At 48.5% G+C, this 20459-nt stretch overlaps 1 protein-coding gene across 3 annotated transcripts in view; it reads left to right on the top strand.

Annotated features, from left to right (window-relative positions):
* Positions 1–20459, top strand: part of LOC148010490 (uncharacterized) — a 164170-nt gene that overhangs the window by 116229 nt on the left and 27482 nt on the right. For all 3 annotated transcript variants that reach the window (XM_087672138.1, XM_087672137.1, XM_087672136.1), the window contains exons 8-9: positions 16481–16542; positions 16733–16806. In XM_087672138.1, the coding sequence (XP_087528264.1) occupies positions 16481–16542; positions 16733–16806 (136 nt within the window). The remainder of the gene's footprint in view (positions 1–16480; positions 16543–16732; positions 16807–20459) is intronic.

Below are 20459 nucleotides of genomic sequence, written 5' to 3'. Positions count from 1 at the left end.
CCTCCGACTTCTAGTGAGAGAGGAGACTGAGTTGTTAGACTCAGAGTACGCAGATGACACAGCCCTCTACATAGAGGACGATGAGTTGATGCTGGAGAGAATGAGGCTGGCTCTTGACGTGTTCTGCGTTGCAGCGGGAGTGAAAATCAACTGGCGAAAGTCGGTTGGTTTCCTCACAGACCCGAACTCCAGCACGGAGTGGGGCGTCCACCTGGGATTTATATGGGTGAGCAAAGGGCAGACCGTCCGATACCTAGAGTTCCAGGTGGGGACTCGACATCACTCCTGCCCAACAGTTTCTTCCTATCGTTGATTCTATTCGGAGAAAACTGACCTACTGGAGCACGGTTCGCCTTTCACTAGCCGGTCGAGCCCTGGTGGTTAACCAGGTCCTCCTAGCGACGGCCTGGTACATCACCTGGTGTTGGTGCTTCTCCTCATCGTGTGTGGTGCAGCTTCGCTGCCTAGTACAGAATTTCCTTTGATCTGGGTCTGATGGCTCGAGGGATTCTAGGGCCAAGGTGGCGTGGGCGACCATCATACGACATAGGTCAGAGGGAGGGCTTGGGATCATAGACCCAGAGTATCAAAGTATGGTCCTCTTGGGAAAGCTAGTTGTCTGTGGTCTCACACCAGGTAGGCAGACCTGGAAGGTCTTATTGCAGGAGGGCCTTCAGGATTGCAAACCGAGGCTTGGCAATGAGTGGAGGCCGTCCCTGAGATGGATCTTCATGTCAGCCCAGATCACCCCCCCCCAGATCACCTTTCCTTCGCAGCCTACTCCGCGTGTGGCAGGGCCTCTGTAAGGCCCTAATCTAGAGCCCCCCAGTTTGCCAGGAGGAAATAGACCATCAGCCGGTGATCTAGAGCCTCTAGGTCAAAGATCGGGAAGGGGCACAGATAGGTGAGCGCCCCCACATACAGTGGGCTGGGTGGGAGGCCGGCCCGGCTCGTACCATCAGGACATGGCGAGAGGTGTACAAGATGGCGGATGAGGAGGTGTTGCAGCGAGTATTAGGCTGCCAGAGAGGAGTGGAGTTGAGGAGAAGAGAGATAGACGCAGCAATACCTCCGAAATGGCTTGTTCCCCCGCTACGAGAGCCGATAGAGCCTGGGGAGGTATGGGCAACTAGGTTTTCACTAGCATGCATCCCCCTTCAGGTGGCAGGTAGAGTGGGTGGCGCCCCGCAGGGAACTTTCTTCGCCGTTCAGGAGGGGGGACGTCTAGCCCTTGACAGAGGGCAGCAGGATGAGGGGATTGCCACCCTTTCCTGGAGGAGGATTCGGGTGGTTGGTCTTCAGGGGAAGACATGGCGCCTGGACCCCTATGTTTTCTGGAAGGAGCTCAGGGAGTGGCGCCTTTGGATCAGGGAAGGCAGAGCACTTGATGAGCTAGAGTGGGATCTAGGAGAGTGACTATGGCCGGCCTCCTCTGCGGTCGCCAAAAAGCCACCCAGGTTCCTAGAGTACACTGCCAGGATTGGCAGATATGTACTGATGTAGGAGGATATGGACTGGGCGCCATCACGCAGCAGGCATTGGGCAGAGCACAGCATCACGGATCCCTTCTGACGGACCTTCTGGCGCCACCTATGGGATAGCTGGAGGCCAAGGAGGGTGTTGTACTTTCTATGGTTGGTGGCACATGGAGGTTTGGCAGTGGGAAGTTGGCTTGCCCAGATGCAGAAGGAGGGACGCTCTAAGCGTTGCACCCAGGAGCCTTTGGAAACCCCAAAGCACCACCTTTGGTCATGTGAGGAGGCGCAACTCGTGTGGAGAGCAGCATGCCGTATCCTTCGACGTATAGCACCCAGCCTTGGGTGTATCTCATGGGGAGCTTTCTGTTGGCAGGCAGTCAGCCAGGGCCATCACCTTTTGTATGAGGTCGAGATGCAGGACACAATATTCATGATTGAGGCAGGGTCGTGCGCAGTGGTCGGTCTGGAGGCTCTACCCATCTACCAGGTACTAGAGCCCACAGCAGACCACTCAAAGGTATGTGAGATCATAGGGAGCCTTATTGGATGGCATATATGGAAGGCGCGGTGCCAAGAGGTTTTCGGCGGAGAGAGACTTTCAGCACATGCGACTTTAGCAGAGCTTTGGACCTCCATCATCCACTCCCTCCGTGGCCGATGGGATCAGGTGCAAGGCGAGTCCAGGGCTCGTCAGGAGCTTCGTGGTCACTTCATGCGTACCTGGGGCGGCCAGGGTCTGTTCTTTGTGATGCAGGCAGGCAGCCCCATTTGGCGATATACCCCCCTCCCCATGGCTTCTTGCCCCCATCCCCCCTACACAGCCCTAAGATGCTTGTATACATGATGTATTGGTGACTTTGCATTAGCTCCAGCTACTCTGTTGAGCATGATCACTCTGTTGTAATCAGTTTTTTGAGTAATGTAATTAGCCACATTTTACTTGAAAAAAAAAAAGTATGGGTTTACTTTATGCATGAGAAAAGTGAGGTATTCACTCACTTTAAAAGCTTTAAGGCTTTGGTTGAGAAGAGAGGGTTGCCTAAGGTCGGATGGAGGGAGAGAATATCTCTCCAATGAGTTTTCTGATTTTTTGCAAAAAAATGGTATACAAAGGCAATGCACATGTAGATATACTCTGCAGAAAAATGGAGTTGTTGAGTGGAAAAACATGCATATTGTAGAGGTGGCTTATGCTCTGATGCTAGAAAGAAACTTACCTTATTTCTATTGGGTTGAAGCAATTGCTACTGTTGTATACATTATGAATAGGACGCCCACTGCTATTGTATGTGGTATGATACCTGAAGAGAAGTTTACAGGTTGAAAGCTAAATCTATCCCATCTGAAAGTATTTGGATGTATTGCTTATGTGCATATTCCTGATGACTTGCGCAGTGAAAAATGTGTATTTAATGGATATTCTCTTTAGTAGAAGGAACATAGATGTTATAACCTTGTTACACGTGAGCTGAGAGTTAGCAGGGATGTTTTTTATGAAATGAGTAGCTGGTATAGTAATATGCAGAATGCAGTTGGGGTTGATGAGCATAAGAGTGTGGTTGTGCAAAAAACATGTTAACAATCACAGACATTGAGTGGACCACAAGAGTCTCCTAGTCATGGTTGTGTTGATAGACCTTGGAGTGGCAGATTGAGGTCACAGGTTATCCACTAAGTACATCACAGATATCAAGAAAAGGTTAAGAGAAAGTTGGGGACTTACCTATTGTGATAGATGTATCATCAGGCTTCTCTCATGTTGATGCTAATTCAGATGGTTTTGAGTAAAGCTTGGATGAGGAGTTTGGGATTGCATCTATTAAAACACCTGGTGTGTGGAAGGCATAAGAGGATGCTAAAGCACTTTGTAGTGATCCAGGTCTATGCAAGTGAAGTAGAGTGAGAAAGCCAATGCAACGATTGACATATGATAGCTATGTAGCTCATCACTATGTATACATGGCTAAGGTCGTGTAGGATGTGGAACCCACTTGTTTTGAGGATGCAGTGGGTAATGATTATTGGTACCGTGCTATGGATGAAGAAACCGTTGTACTTATGGATAATGACACATGGGAGTTGATGCCCTTACCTGAAGACAAGAAAGCTATTGGCTGCAAATGGATTTACAAGGTTAAGCATAAGTTAGATGGATCTATTGAGTGCTATAAGGCACAATTGGTTGCAAAAGGATATGTGCAGGCTCATGGTATTGATTATGAGAAGATCTTTGCTCCAGTGGCTAAAATGACCACTATAAAGGCTATCATAGTAGTGGTTGCATCAGAAGGTTGCATCGTGGATCAAATGGATGTTAAGAATGCCTTCTTGCAGGGGGTATTGCAAGAGGAAGTTTGTGGAGTAGCCACCTAGTTGTGTGAATGAGAATTATCCAAATTATGTATGTAGGCATCGTAAGAGCTTGTATAGAGCAGCATCTAGGGCATGGCTTGACAGGATTGCAGAATATCTTGTCAACATTGGATTTCGTAGAGCACAGGCTGATCACTCACTCTATGTATGTGAAAGTGATGCAGGTATTGTGGTCATTACTATATATGTGGATGATTTGATCATTGTGGATGATAGTGAGACAGAGATTAACAATGTGAAGAGCCTTCTCAAGGCCACAAGGAGGATTAGTTTCCTCTTTAGAGAGGAGGCCACAAGGAGGAAGCAGAGCCTTCTAGAGAAGGAAAGAGCTGCTAGGGCATCATTGGTTGCCTTACGGAGGGAGGAGGAGAGACAGCCAGGATGCAGATGGATAGTTGAGAGGATGCATAATGCCAGGGTAGAGATTGACTCCATGAAGGAAGCTAGATCGGAGTATATATTTCACGCGAGAGCCTCTTTTTGGACTCAATCCGGGGACAGGGTTAATAGGGATTTTTTCTACACCACAGGGCCTAAACACTCTAGACAAGGTGTTCGGAGACTCAGAAGAGCTGATGGATCCATTGCACACGGCCCTCTAGAGGCGAGATAGATGGCCACACAGTACTATACATCCCTACTAGGATTCACCACTAGACCCCTTGGATATGAGAGAGATAGAGCAGTAGTTTGGCAGAGCATGCAGAGGGTGATTATAGAAAGGATGAGCAGACATTTGATGACCCACTTTATAGAGGAGGAGTTGGAGGAGGCAGTTCGGGCACTACAGTCAGGAAAGTGTCCAAGGAAAGATGGACTAGATAAATCCTTCTTTGTGAGCTACTAGGATCTTATTAAAAAAGGCCTTCACTCAGCCTTTCGGGAGATTATGGCATCAGGGACTATGCCAGAGAGACTTTCTGAGGGGTTGATTCATCTTATCCCGAAAGGAAGTCGAGATGGATTGGAGATTACACAGTAGAGACTGATCACCTTGCTTGGAACTACCTATAAGATCAGTGGGGGAGATTCTCTTTACAAATTGCTTCATCAGTGGGGGGAGTGGTTTGCATTTCAGGAGTTACCACACGGGACCCAAAGGCAAAGATTACATGGTCTTAGGGGAGCGAGGGCTATGATTGAGGCCATGATGGAAGGGGTTCCACCAGATTGGCAAACTGAAACAGCTTCCTCTTAGACTTGGATTGGTATTTTCTCTAGAGGGGATATCCTTCTAGCAGTCATTGCATCTAGTAGAGACAAGACATTCACTTTCACAATTGAGGAGGATGGCTGCCTCCTGTGAGAGGACCTTGATCTTACAGCACTTAGTGGCTGGTCCTGAAAGGAAATGGCACATAGACCCAAACCCAACCACTTGTTTTATAGATGGATGGAGATATTGGGCATACCGGAGGCCTCTAGAGAGACTTCAGTGGGATCCACGAGAGTGGGTGTGGAGGGATTCCTTCATTGATAGGCCATCCGACCTCCCCTTCTTTGGCTACACTACTAGATTGGGACGAAGGATAGAGATGAGCAAGATTAGAGCACAGCCTATAGCCACCCCTCATTGGCATAGAGAGGGAGTCTCAGATGAGTTCCTATATGACTTTTGGAGGCGGTACTTGATAGCTTCAGGCCCAAGAAAATATCTCTCTTTCTATGGCTTCTAGCCCATAGAAGTTTAGCAGTTGACACTTGGCTTGGATATGGTAGGGACCCAGTGGCATGCGCGCGATGTGGTGAGCCAGAGGAGACACAACGACATTGCCTATGGGACTGTCTGAGAGCCCAGGAGATTTGGAGAAGAGCTCTTAGGATAGTATTCCATGGTACAACAGAGTCCATGGTGGCGACATGGGGGGCTGTAGCTTGGGTCACAGACAGAGGTCCAGCATGCGGCTATGAGGACACTCAGGGGAGCATTTCTTTTCTCATCATTGGACAACATTTGAGCAGGATCCCTACCCCAGACTACTCACAGACACAATGGACTCAGGGACATTGTCACAGATGGGAGCTGATTTCCAGTATTATAGCTTGGTGCGTATGGATTGCGAGATGTAGTCAAGTCATTGATCTTTAGGATATACCCACTGGGGAGTCTTTATTGAGGATTTGGACAGAGATAGTCCACACTCTCGGTGGGAGATGGGAGAGGTTGCAGGGCAGCTCTAAGAGGATGAGAAAGAAAAGAGAGGCTTTCGTGCGGATTTGGGATTCAGACACCTTCTTTCATACTACCCCTCAGATGGTCTGGCACTTTAGCATACCAGACTGGTTGTTTACACAACCATTGTATCTTTGATGTACTTGGTTACTCTTCACAGTGTTTCTTGTACTTTGTATTTACCTTAGGGGGCTTTCTCTGAGGTGTTATCAATAGAATTCTCTTTTCTTGAAAAAAAAATGCTAAGCTTAGTGCATATGAGGGTGACTTGATTGAGAATGTCGCTATGTATCAGAAGACTGTGGGCAGCCTTATCTATTTGATGATCACTAGGCCAGACCTAAACTACACAGTTGGTTTGGGAGGGTGAGTTTATGCAGCTTCCACAAAAGCCACATTTGGATGTAGTGCGGTGCATGTTGCGGTATGTCAAGTCCATATTGGACTATACGTTATTCTACAGTATAGGTGTACCATTGAATTTACATAGTTACATAGATGCAGATAGGGCTAGTAGTATTTTATATAGGAGATCTACTAGTGGTTTTATGTTTTCCTTTGGGAGTGCTACTATTACTTGGAATAGCAAGAAATAGCTAACAATTCCTTTGTTTAGTACAGAGGTGCTGCAATTGTAGCATGGGAGGTAGCTTGGTTACGCAAGCTACTTGGTGATTTGGGGATGTAGGTGGATAAGAAGGTTAATAATCTACTATGATAACCTTAGTAGCATTTACTTAGCTAGGAATCCAGTGTATCATGTACGGACCAAACACATAGAGGTCCATTACCATTTCATTCGGGAGTAGGTTCGAGTAGGTGATATTGACTTGGTTTATGTCAACACAGAGGATTAAGCTACTGTCATTTTCGCCAAGGCTTTGGGAGCTGAGAAGCTTCAAGGCTTCAAGACTATACTTGGGAGTTCATGAGCTCATGTTGAGCTTGAGAGGGAGTATTGAGATGTTGAGCTCTACATGAGCTGGCATCCACTACATGCCTTGGTAATCTAGCATGATATTATTTACTGGCGTGTTAGGTGACTGACATGAGGATACACCAATGATTCTATAGAGCTGGACTACACCTCACGCAGTCCATCCTTGTCTATGGCACATTCATTGTGCCACCTCTTCTTTTCTAGCAGACTCATACTTAGTGATTGCATGTACATACCTTCTGGTACTTTCATATTAGTCTTTTATCATGTTATAGACTTAGTTCTTTTGTGTGGAAGAAGAAGAAAGAAGAAGAAGAATATTTCAGCCCTATCTCTCGGTGTTTTCAAGTTTCCAATGCTTTTGTGTATGTGTGCTTTTGGGTGCTTCACCTCTCACCCGTCTTGTCTATTTTCAATGCTAGCTCCATGTGTTTGTGATGCGGGTGCTTCTTGGTTTGTTGCCACCGTATTTTGCTGTTGTTTTGCCTGTTGGGGTTGTGCGGGGGAAGGGGAGATGGAGGTTGCTTGTGTGAGGAATCTTAGAAAGCCTGCAAGGATGGATGAGGAGGCTGAGGACGTGTCCATGACAGGTCTCAGGCATGGAGAAATACTGTCATGTGAGAGCTGGGAAGGAGCCCCCTTGCTCAAAGCAGTATTACTTTACTTCCTCCACTTCTTCCTCCTCTTCTGCAAATCCCTCTCCATCTCCCCAACAACAAACCCTACCAAACCCTTCTCTCCCCAGTGCCCATATCTAGATTCCTATCTTTTCTACAGCTAGCAGGGAGCAGTCACCTATCTCGAAGCAAGTGCCATCAACATGATCATCCTTAACCTACAAAGAAGTGCAATCTCATAGTCTTCCGTAGTCTTGATGATCACAGCATTTTTCACTAACATTGCTAGGGAACTACACAGGGCAGAGTTATAAACCTCCTATATGCAGCATGAAAATCATAACCTGGAGGACACCTTTGGCTACTACCCAAGCTTATCTCTTCGGCGCAAAAGAAGTCCTAGCAGTTGCTGAAGTGAAGCTAAAGATAGAGAGAGAAAGGAGCAATCCAAAATGTCTGCAGCAAAGGAATGCTATGAAGAGCAATTGGCAGCAATGTCTCAATAGCTAGCCATAGATCCGAGTTTTTTTTTTTTTTTTTTTTTTTTTGCAAATAAAATGTGGCTAACTATATTACTCCAGAAAAAACCTGAATACAAAGAAGTGCTCATACTCAAGCGGGGGGGGGGGGGGGGGTGGGGGGGGGCTGGGGTATCGCCATCTGGGGCTGCTTGCTTTGCATCACGAAGAATAGGTCTTGGCCGCCCCAAATGCGCATGAAATGACCACGGAGCTCTTGGCGAGCCCTGGACTCGCCCTGCACCTGATCCCATCGGCCTCGGAGGGAGTGGATAATGGAGGTCCAGAGCTCCTCTAGGGTCGCCTGTACTGAAGGTCTCTCTCCGCCGAAAGCCACCTGACACCGTGCCTTCCAGATATGCCAACTAGTGAGACTCCTTCCGCCTCCAAAATAGGCCCCGAAATGGCCTCAAATAAAAAAAACAAGGTTGCCAAGGGCTAAAGCCCTTTTCCCGCAGCATATACTGCCCTCTTGCTTCACCGCGAAGGGCGTCTCAACCTGAGACAATGCACTCCTGCACTTTCCGGCTGTGCTACCTGCAGAGATCTGCTCCCAAAACAGAAAATGAAAGCAACACTGCTCCTCTTACCAGAACACCGCGAGCTTGGCTTGCTTTCTTGAGCTCCTTACCACGAACATATGATTTCCCATACCTTAGAACGGTCTACTGTGGGTTCCAGTACTTGGGGGATGGGTAGAGCCTCTAAACTACCACTGTGCACGACCCTACCTCGATCATGAATATCATGTCCTGCATCCGGGCCTCATACAAAAGGTGACGGCCCTGGCTGACTGCCTGCCAACAGAAAGCACCCCAAGAAATACAACCAAGGCTGGGTGCTATTCGGCACAGGGTACGGCATACTCCCCTCCACACGAGCTGTGCCGCCTCACACAACCAAAGGAGTGCTTTGGGGTTTCCATCGATTGCTGTGTGCAACACTTACAAACTCCCTCCTTCTGCATCTGGGCAAGCCAACTTCCCACCGCCAAGCCTCCATGTGCCACCAACCACAAAAAATACGACACCCTCCTTGGCCTCCAGCTGTCCCATCGGCGGCACCAAAAGGCCCGTCGGAATGGCTCCGTGATGCTGTGCTCCGCCCAATGCCTCCTACGTGACGGTGCCCAATCCATGTCCTCCTACATCAGTACGTGTCTGCCAATCTTGGCGATGTACTCCATGAACCTCAGTGGCTTCTTGGCAACCACAGTGGCCGGCCAAAGCCACTCTCTCGGACCCCACTCCAGCTCATCAAGTGGCCTTTCTAGATCCAGAGGCGCCACTCTCTGAGCTCCTGCCAAAAGACCAAAGGGTCCAGTCGCCATATCTTCCCCTAAAGGCCAATCACCCAGATCCTCTTCCATGAAAGGACAGCTATCCCCTCGTCCTGCTGCCCTCTGTCAAGAGCCAAACGCCCCCCCCTCGTGCACTGTGAAAAAGGTTCCAGGTGGAGCGCCACCCACTCTTCCTGCCACCTATAAGGGGATGCCTGTTGGTGAAAACCTGGCGGCCCATACCTCCCTAGGCTCTATCGGCTCTCGGATCGGGGGAGCAATCCACTCCTGAGGTATCGCTGCATCTATCTTTCTTCTCCTCAGCTCCACTCCTCGCTGGCAACTTGATGCTTGCTTCAACACCTCCTTGTCCGCCATCCTATACACCTCCCGCCATGTCTTGATTGTACGAGCCGGGCCAGCCTCCCAACCAGCCCACTAGATACGGGGGCGCTCGCCGATCTGTGCCCCTTCTCGATCCTTGACCTGGGGGTTCCAAATCACAGGTTGGCGGTCTATCTTCTCCTGGCAGCCTGGGGGGCTCTGGATAAGGGTCTTACGGAGGCCCTGCCACACGCGGAGCAAGCTGCGTGGGAAGGGTGATCTGGGCTGTCGTGAAGATCCATCTCAGGGACGGCCTCCACTCACCGCCAAGCCTCGGTCTACAGTCATGAAGACCCTCCTGCAATAGGACCTTCTAGGTCTACCCTCCCGGTGTGAGGCTGCGGAGAACTAGCTTGCCCAAGAGGGCCATACTCTGATACTCTGGGTTTATGATCCCAAGCCCTCCCTCTAACCGATGTCGTATAATGGTCACCTACGCCACCTTGGCCTTGGAATCCCTGGAGCCGTCTGACCCGGACCAAAGGAAGTTCTGCACTAGGTGGCGAAGCTATAGTACGCAGGAGGAGGAGAAGCACCAATACGAGGCGATGTACCAGGCCGTCGCTAAGAGGACCTGGTTAACAACCAGGGCTCGGCCGGCTAGTGAGAGGTGAGCCGTGCTCCAATAGGTCAGCTTTCTCCGAATAGAATCGAGGAGTAGAAGAAATTGCTGGGGGGGAGTGATGTCGAGTCCCACCTGGAACCCTAGGTACCGGACGGTCTATCCTCTGCTCACCCATCTAAATCCCAGGTGGACGCCCCACTCCGTGCTAGAGTCGGGGTCTGTGAGGAAACCAACCGAAGTGCAGAACACCTCAAGAGCCAACCTTACTCTCTCCATCATCAATTCGTCGTCCTCTATGTAGAGCGCAGTGTCATCTGCATACTCTGAGTCTAACAGCTCGGTCTCCTCTCTTATTGAAAGTCGAAGGCCGCGTAAACCGCTCACACGTGACCTGAGGAAGTGAGGCATCGCCTCTGCAAAGAGAAAGGAACAGGTAGAGGGCCAGGGGGCAGCCCTGTCGGACCGATCTCGACCGATCTCTCCAGCCGAAACTCCTCCCCTCGTCTCCCTCCTATGAGAATCCTGTTGGTGGCCGATCTGTAAAGTGCGGAGACCCTGGAAATACAAGCTTGGGGGTAACCCAACCTTACCATGGTGCCATCTAGGAAATCCCAATCCACCTTGTCATAGGCTTTCTCAAAATCCAAGAGCAGTACGGCCAGTCTCTGCCCATTGTGCTGGGCCCACTCTATCACCTCAAAGAAGGTGAATACATTGTCCAGGATGTTCCTATCCTGGACAAAGCCTGTCTGCGTGTCGTGGATAATGTCTAGAAGCAAGGGGCCTAGTCGCCTACCTATCATCTTTGCCAGTGCCTTATAGGCCAGTGATAGTAAGGTGATCGGTCTCCACTAGGAAAACTCCAACTGGTCTCCCCCTTTGGGGAGAAGACTGATAAGACCTTCCGATAGATTCCCTGGCATCTGTCCTGAGGTGAAGATCTCCTGAAAGGCCAACAGTAGGGGGTCCTTCACCACTTCCCAGAAGGTAGCGAAGAAAGCCTTAGAGAGGCCATCCACTCCCAAGCATTTCTGCCCATCCTGTGTATGGAAAGCCTCCTCTAGTTCCTTCTCTGGGAAGGGGGCTAGGAGGGAGCATCCCATCTCCGTTGTGATGAGGGACGGGGTATTATCCCATACCTGCTGTCTACGTCGCTGTCTTCTAGCTCAGGCTATCTCCTGCTAGAAGAGGCGACTAGTAATCGGTAGCAATCTCCATCACCTCGTCTGGGCTAGAACGGGTCCTCCCATACTGATCTCGGAGGCTGCATATCTAATCTCCAGAGGTGCAAGACTGGTGCACCTGAAAAAACTCCCTGCACATCGTGTCCCCCTTCCGCGCCCAGAAAGCTGTTGAGGTGCGGAAAGAGAACTTAGAGCGCCTGTCCTCTAGGCCAACAATGGCTGCTCGTGCACGCATCTCCTGTGCGTGGAGAGTGGGATCCCTTGGTGTCACCTGTAATAATCTCTGCGTGGCTGCAAGGTCCCGCCGGAGTGCTCTCTCCTCCTCCCAACTTTGCTGCCTGGCTTGTATAGCTGCCTCTTGGCAAATCCTACTCGAGTCCGCTAGGGCCTCTGCAACCTCCTCTGCGATTTGGCCACTCCTGCCCCACTCTTTGGTCCAAATCTGCTCTATCTGTCTCGTCACCTCCTCCCTCTTGTAGATCAAGTCAGGGATTCGACAAGATCGTCAATCTAGGGTAGATGCTGGGGGATCTAGTGTCAGGAGAACCGGGCAATGATCGGATACCGTGGTGCCCGCCAATCTGGCCTCCTCGAGAGCCATCCCACTCTCCCACATAAAACCTGTCCAACTGCTCCAGCAGGACTCCACCTAGCCGCCTGTACCCCCAAGAGAAGTCCAGCGACCTCTCCCTCCTGTGAAAGGCAGGGTCTCTCCAGGCATTGCGTGCTTCTACTGCCAGTAGAAACACCTCCCATGCCTCCTGCTCCTCCCCGGCCATGCCCTGGTAGTTTCTCCCTCTGCCATGCTGGTCCTCCAAAGCCTCTAGGTTGTTGAAGTCTCCTCCAACAATCCAAGAGTCCACCTCTGGGAGTCCTTCCGCGATCTCCACCCAAAACCTGCTGCGTGCCCTAACCTTTGTAGGGGCATAGATATTAAGGACTCTAAGGTACGAGTCCCCAATATCCAATCTGATCCATAGCACCCTCCCTACCACTATCATCTCGTGGTCTCGAACACAAGCGGTAAGACTCGGACCAATAGCGGTGCATATGCCTCCACTCCTACCGCGGGCACCTATGGCGTGCTCCCAGTAAGTGTGCGAGCTGCCTGGGAGTACCTTCCCTGCCTGTTGGGCGTGGGTGGGGGTGAGCTTGTGCTCCTGTAGAAGTAAGATGTCGATCCGGCCAGCAAGGGCAGGTTGCAACTCCTGCCGAACAATCAATTTCTTGGAAGCACGTGCCCCACTGTAGTGGAGGCTATTCACATTCCAGGATATAAGATGTAAGCTCATGGGGAAATCTGTGATTGCCCGAACAGACATCTGTTGGGTGTGGAGGTTGTTGATGACGAGAAGAAGCTATGAGGCATACAGGTACGCTTTGCCGCCGGTCTGGAGGGCGAGCTCCATTCCCCCATGGTGGCCCTCGGCCGGACCAATGGGGTGATAGAAGTTCCAGGTGATACTATCAATGCATCTATCAACCATGCTGAGAGTCGAGCCTCTGTGCAGTGGTAGAAACGGGCCGCCTGCGCTAGGGGCCACTCAATCACATTCCTCGAAGCTCTCCATTGTGGAGGGGTTTGAAAGATAATGCTTAGGTGATGGACCTCAGCACTAGCCCACTAGTTAATGTCCATCATACAACCAGGCCACTGTTGTGCAAATAGTACTAGTCCTTCTTCTCCCATGCACTGGGAGGTGTGGTCTGCCACTTGACTCTTCAACTCTTCCTCTATCTGTGGCATCGTCCACTCCCCAGAGTGAGAGGACTAAAGAAAGAAGGCGTAGTTTGGTCCATCCGGTGGTGCTAGTAGACGGACCTTGCCCCTCCTTGACTTATGAACCACGAAGATCCCCACCTCTAGAGGTAGTGGGAACTCTCCGTGCTCTGCAACTCTCAAGTAGGACCATGGGCCACTGCGGAAGAACTCCTGTGGCAATAGGTGTGCCTGTCTCGGAAAGGTGTGATGGGTGGTAGGGGTGGATGAGCTGGTGGCTATATGGGAGGGGGAGGACTATTGGTGCGAAGAGGATGTAGGCGTGTGTGGCTCATCACCTCCTGTGGGGGGGGGCGCCTGAAACAGGTGCGGATCAAGGAAGGTGCTTGCTACGGGAGGTGGTGGGGGGGAGGATGATCGAGGGATGGTGGGGTGGACGGAAGTACATGGCAGGTGTTTGGGGGGGGGGGGGGGAGGCTAGTGGTCCTGGGAGTGGGGGGACTATGAGCCAGGGTCAATGGGGGGGGTGGGGGGGCGGCGCGGGGATGTGAGGGAAGGTGGGTGTGGGGGCTGTGGGGACTTAGGAGAGGTAGTTTGTGGCGCGGGTGGTGGATGTGGAGGGCTGCGGTCTTGCTAGGTTTGGGGGGGGGAGCAAGAGGGGGCTGAGGAGTGCTCTGCCGAGGGGGTGTCGCACGTTCACTTGCTCCCTACTGCCGAGGCTGGGTATAAGACATAGGCTGCGCCCCCCCTGCCGTCTTCCTATTTGTTGTCTCTGAACCTGTGTGAAGCCATCAGCATCCACCTGTGGGCCTGTCGGCGGAGCCACCTTGTCTCTGAAACGCGTGCAACCTGCTGCCTGATGTCCAAAGTCGTGACAGCGCAGGCACTGCCCTGGCTGCCCCGTCACAATGACCTGCTGCCTAAAGGAGTGCCCGCCCACCTCGATCTCTAGGAACTGTGGGATATTCTTGACATCTTTCACTGCCACCTGTACCTTTGGGACTCCTACAGCTGTCATTGCATCGGCGAAGGACGCAGAAAGGATAGTGCCTCCTCGATCTGCGCTATCCCGATGCGCAGCGTGGAGTATAGCCAGTCCTGAAGTTGGGCCCTAGCAGGGCGATAGGCAAGGCGGGGCGGCGGCCAAGGCAAGGCGACATACAGGGTGGGGGTGGCCGGTAGGGCAGGGCGGGACAGGACAGGCGACGGGCAGGGCAGGGCGGGACATCGGACAGGATAGGCGAGGCGGAAGATTGGGGGGGACAACGAGTAGGCCAGGCGAGAGCTCAGGCGAGGAAGGAGGGGGCGCCAGCGCAGGCGACGATCGTGAGGGAGGCGGGGGTAGCAGGCGACGCGGCGGTTTGAGCTTTGGTGCGTAGATCCGAGTACATCAGAGGCAGCCCAAGCATTTCTCCATCACATTTCAGCATCTCATGCAGCCTCAGATTCAGCAGTAGGGCCTTCGACAAAATACACCTGAAGAAGGCATTCCTATTGTACAGTGTGCATAATCTTTGCTTTGCTTTTCAGAAACACAACTGATGTATACTCATCGGGACCATGTGTCCTTTAGTGGCAGATGATTTGTAGCCTACCAAGATGCAACTCCAGCAATGGCTACAGCATACCTAACATGATGGTGTGGTTGAGCTCTAGCAATGCCATGGGAAAACGTCTTTCTACTTTCACTAGAAGCACCTTTAATATTATTGTTGGAGGCCTCAACTTCATCTGATGGAATATCTTTTTGCAGACCATCACTTTTTCAGCTCTTGCGGAAGTGGTTACTTTGGCCTTCACATTCTTGTTCTACAATGTACATAATATTTGCTTTGCTTTTCAGAAACATAGCTGATGTATACTACACACCACGACTTTGAGCCCTTCTGTGGTGGGTGATATATAGCCTACTAGGGCCTACGTCTAGTAAAGATGTGGAACGGCTCTAGTAGCCACTAGAGCATAGCTCCAATGATGCCGCGGTTAGCTCTAGCAATGCCATGGGAACAAGTCTTTTTGCTTTCACTGGGAGCACTTTTGTCTTTACTCGCCAAGGGTCTCAACTTCATCAGATGGAATATCTTTCTATAAACAAACACTTTTTCAGCTTTGGTAGAAGTGGTTACTCTGGCCTTGTTGCTTTGGCAAAAGTTGTATCTCTCTACTCTATCAATGTGACTTGTTTGGTATGTTATGGAGCTTGCACTAGCTTGGTGTCTCTCTAACTTCTTCTCTCCTTTTCACTACTCCCTCTCCACTCCCCACTCCCTCTACAGCACTCCTGCTTGCTCTAATTCTATGTGCATGGTCTCTCTTTGTCACTCTCTCTCTAGGCCATTCTTTGGTACTTAGCACTCACTCCGACCAGCACATGTACAATTGATTCTAGTCTTACCATAGCCTTCCTCTAGCTCCATTCTAGTGAAACCACATATCCTACTCTAGTCTTGCCATAGCCTCCCCCTTGCTTCTCTCTCGTGGAACTGCACTCAAGAACAAGAGAGCATATTTCTATGTGTGAACCTAGCGCACACTCTGCTCTACTACAGCTTGAGCAGAATATCATACAAGAATCAGTAATGTGGAATCCTTTCATTGGCAGATGATCATCATGTGATTTCACTAAATTTTTTTGTTTTGTGGTATTGTGGTCAATCCCCACTACTGCTGAAGGTTATCATTTATGAGCTCATAATTGGCATTTGCTAACAAAAATAGGCTAATTTCTTGGTTAGAGGGGGCAGTATCTCAGATGGGAGCTGATTGCTAGCATCATTGCTTGGTTCGTTTGGATTGCAAGGTGTAGCCATACAATTGATCTTGAGGAGGTATCTACTACAGACCCTTGAGGATGTATCTACTGCAGAGACTCTCTCTAGGATTGGGACAGACTATTCATATGCTCTGTGGGAGATGGGAGAGGTTGTAGGGCAGCTGTGAGCAGATGAGAAGAGATGCTTTTATACAGATGTGGGAGATGGGCACCTTCTTCCACCTAGTGCCACATATGTTTTTGCATTACAGCCCACCAAACTGGTTTTTCACCCAACCATTGTATTTATAATGCACTTAATAGTCTTATACAAGGTCCTTTTTGTACTTTGTCTTTTACCTCATGGTTTTCTTCCAAGGTGCTACTGATAGAATTCTTTTTTCTTGGGAAAACTTATTAATGCGGTATTACTTTATTTGAACGCCTACACAATTGATATTTTTCCCCACTTTTGTTTTCTTTTGTGGCGAGTTTAGTCAAGAAGACATGATTTTAGCAAGGGATGACCTGGGATATGTTATGTCAGAAATCCAGTCTGGTAAGCTTTAGTTATTAACAGCATGCACCAGTATCCACACCTATTTGTTTCTTGTAATATTGAATAGGGCACTTGCACTTTAGAATGTGTAAAGTAGTGCTCTTTGTTCAAAAAGGTCATATACATTGTATAATTCATTTAAAAGGAGCAACACAGCTCTCATGTTCGCAATTCTTGCCAAATGATACAGAAATGGCTGCTTGTAGTGAGAGTCTCGAGTGGTTGATTCCTGCACGCTTCCAGTTTTACAAATTGGAAAGACAGGTTTGCATACTCATCAATGTCTTTGTAGGCTGTGCCAACAAACTATTGTGATTTTATAGTACATAGAATCACAAGGGTAATATCTTATTTAGCCATAAATATTAGCATTGGGCTGTCGATGCACTGTGTGATCACTGAGGGATCTATTGAGAATCGATCCATGGTATGTGCATCTCACCTACTAGTCAAAAAAAATTAGATCAATCTCTAGGGTACTCACCCTCCAAACGACTCTCTATTTAGGGCCATACCCTGAGTTTCCCTTTAAGAACTGTCACTAAATTGATTGCTTATTACGCATTCTCTATTTGGTAAATTTATGTCAATAAATTAATGACTCACTTTTCTTTAAGTGTTGATGATGATCTAGCATGGCCATGAGACTATTTAGAGACTAGTATTCTTAGTGCATTACTTAATGGGGTGATTAGAGCATTGTGACGGGGATATCTCGTATATGCAATACAAGTTATAAAGGGGGAAGGAAGCGTCTGCCAAGTGTAAGAGTGTACACAAGAACCAAGGAGTTACACATAAATGAAAATGGATTGAGTTCTAAGAAGAGGAAGTGCATTAGCATTGTGTATATGTATTTATGTGTGCATCTAGGGATGCCTGAAAACGTTTACTTGTGTGTAATGAGCATTGCATTCATTTGGGATCATCCTCTCCCTTACAAGTCAAGATTTAAGGTCTTTTCTCTCTTAATGAATTAAGAAAAGAAGTAATTCTTTCACTAAGAAAAACAAGAGAGGTAATTGTCTCACTAAGAAAGACGAGAGACGTGATCCTTTGGAAGTGAGAAGAGAAGTGATTTTCTCTTTTTAAGGTCTAAGATAACACAAGCTTTTGTGGGAAGTCAATCTTAAGGTTGAGACCCAAAGCAATCTAATAAACTCTCCTTATCTATGTCTCAAGGTGATTGCATGGACCACAAGTTAAACGTAGAGTTTAAAAAGTTGCTTTTCTTAAAATAGACATGGTGAATCCATTTCTAAAATATCTCCCGATAGAAATCCTACCTCTAAAAACGGCCCGTGCAGATTATCTGAAACGGCGAGATCTACAACTTTCGTGTTGGACGTTTTTCCATCCAAGCAATGCACAGAGAGATGTCTCAAAATTTGTACTACTGAGTAGTTCCTGAAATAGCCACATCTTGCATGAAGATCAACCTTTCCAATCCTGGCACTCAAGTCTCTCTTCAAGAAGAGAAGCTCTTGGAGCCTATAAAAAGGGAGGCTCTCCTTGGGTGTGGGGGAGGTGAAGGAAATATCACTTTGCATGTATCCAAGAGGAGAAGAGAATGAGCAAGTACTATGGAAGCTTTGCTAAAATCAAGTTCCAAGAGAAGGAAAAAAGGTGCAAGTGCTACAGAAGCTTTGCTAAAATCAAGTTCCAAGAGGAGAAGAGAAGGTGCAAGTGTTGCAGAAGCTCTACTGAGATCAAGCTCCAAGAGGAGATCCCTACATATATTGTGTAAGAGAGAAGGTGCAAGTGCTGCGGAAGCTCTGCTGAAATCAAGCTCCAATAGGAGAGCCCTACACATATTGTGTAGGATAGAAGGAGAGACTCAAGAAGGATCAAAAGGTGCCAACTTCCAAGTTGTGCAAGTGTTAGCCGGTTGTATACCATGCAAGGAACCGTGATCTTGTTCCCAAGATCTACAAGTTAAGAATTGGTTTATGTGTAACAGAGGAGCTTGCTTCTTGTCAATAATATAACTCCACAAGGGGGGGGGGGGCTAGCCCATCTTCTAGTCCCTAGTGTGTTGTCAATCTCTCTCTATCTCTCTCTCTCTACATCTTTCTTTTCTCTCATCTGTTCTTTCTTTGCGCCAGCATAATATTCAACATATATCTTTTAACTATATAAGAAGGTCAAGCGTGTATCTCGAATCTTATGACAGTGGTATCAGAGTAGGTCTCTTTGCTTTTCTCAAAGTAAAGGCAATCCTTGCAAGAAGAAGGTAAAGATGGCAATTGATGAAGTGCCTATAAGTGAGCAATTACAGGCTCAGTTGATAGAGTATCGTAGCTTGTTGGAGATTCCCGAAGTACGTCGATTGATTGACAGATTAAGAGCAAGGGAAGAAGCTACTTATGAAGGATGGGATTCTCCAAAAGATGGTGATACTGCAGCAAATACCATTACACCAATTGATGGTGAAGGTGCAAAGCATCTAATTGCTGAGAAGCTTCCTAAAAGGAAGGACTTTCAGGTCAAGAAGAGTAAAAAGACCTCACCTCGAGGGAGGCGGATAAGGAGAAAGTCATCTCCCTCAGCAACTAGCTACTCTCCTGATTACTCAAGTTCCTCCTCCTCATCATCATCTTCTAGTTTCTACTCTCTTGGTTCTAATTGCTGAGAAGCTTCCTAAAAGGAAGGACTTTCAGGTCAAGAAGAGTAAAAATACCTCACCTCTAGGGAGGCGGATAAGGAGAAAGTCATCTCCCTCAACAACTAGCTACTCTCCTGATTACTCAAGTTCCTTCTTCTCATCATCATCTTCTAGTTTCTACTCTCTTGGTTCTAAGTCTCGTGCAATCCGCAAACGGACAAAGAGGGACCATAAGAGGAGCAAACTTAAGAAGACTAAGACTTTCAAGTCTGGGGATAAGGACATAAAGTTTGACTCTTACTCCGGTAAGAGAGATCTTGCTAAGGCGTTAGCCTTTGTCAGCCAATTTGAAGTTGCTTTTTTTAATGATAATTTCTCAGAAAATTCTAAGCTTAGGCATGTAGGCATGCACTTGAAAGACACAGCTAGCAATTGGTGGTTGACTCTCATTTTAGAGGTGAAGGAAGCATCACTTTGCATGCATCCAAGAGGAGAAGAGAAGGAGCAAGTGATGCGGAAGCTACGCTAAAATCAAGTTCCAAGAGGAGAAGAGAAGGTGCAAGTGTTGTGGAAGTTCTATTGAATCAAGCTCCAAGAGGAGATCTCTACACATATTGTGTAGGAGAGAAGGTGCAAGTGCTATGGAAGCTCTGCTGGAATCAAGCTCCAATAGGAGAGCCCTACACATATTTGTAGGAGAGACTCTAGAAGGATCAAAAGGTGCCAACTTCCAAGTTGTGCAAGTGTTAGCCGGTTGTATACCGTGCAAGAAACCATGATCTTGTTCCCAAGATCTACAAGTTAAGAACTAGTTTATATGTAACAGAGAAGCTTGCTCCTTGTCAATAATATAACTCCACAAGGGGAGGGACTAGCCCATCTTCTAGACAGGCAGATGGGAGGGTATACAGACAGAGGAACGTATATGCCCACTATGCGACAGAGAGCCAGAGACAGAGAAACACTACATGTGCCGATGCACTATATATTATGATATACGAGGTAGATACCACTGTCTGTTTCGAGAGGGTTTTGGACCCCTGAGACGGATCATGCAGTTTGAGGATCAGGGATGCTTGGGATTCTTCCTCTTGGAGCTCCAGAGGTGCATAACAACAATTCTATGGAGTAGGAGGCCCCCACAGCTCGGCTCACATAGACAGAGAGCAGTAACTGACTTTTTCACTGATACATGATAGAGTATGGCAGATACCATTGCTACTGTCACACAGCCTACAGGAGTACATCATCATTGGACCTCATCTTCTGTAGGTGTCCCTTTGGATAGAGTAGTGGCACTTAGCCGGTCTAG

Source organism: Lygodium microphyllum, chromosome 29 (assembly GCF_053477565.2).
Source record: "Lygodium microphyllum isolate KBCC chromosome 29, Lygodium_microphyllum_v1.1.10, whole genome shotgun sequence".
Lineage (NCBI taxonomy): Eukaryota > Viridiplantae > Streptophyta > Polypodiopsida > Schizaeales > Lygodiaceae > Lygodium > Lygodium microphyllum.
The sequence above is the reverse complement of the archived record's forward strand: the minus strand, read 5'-3'. Positions and strand labels throughout refer to the sequence as shown.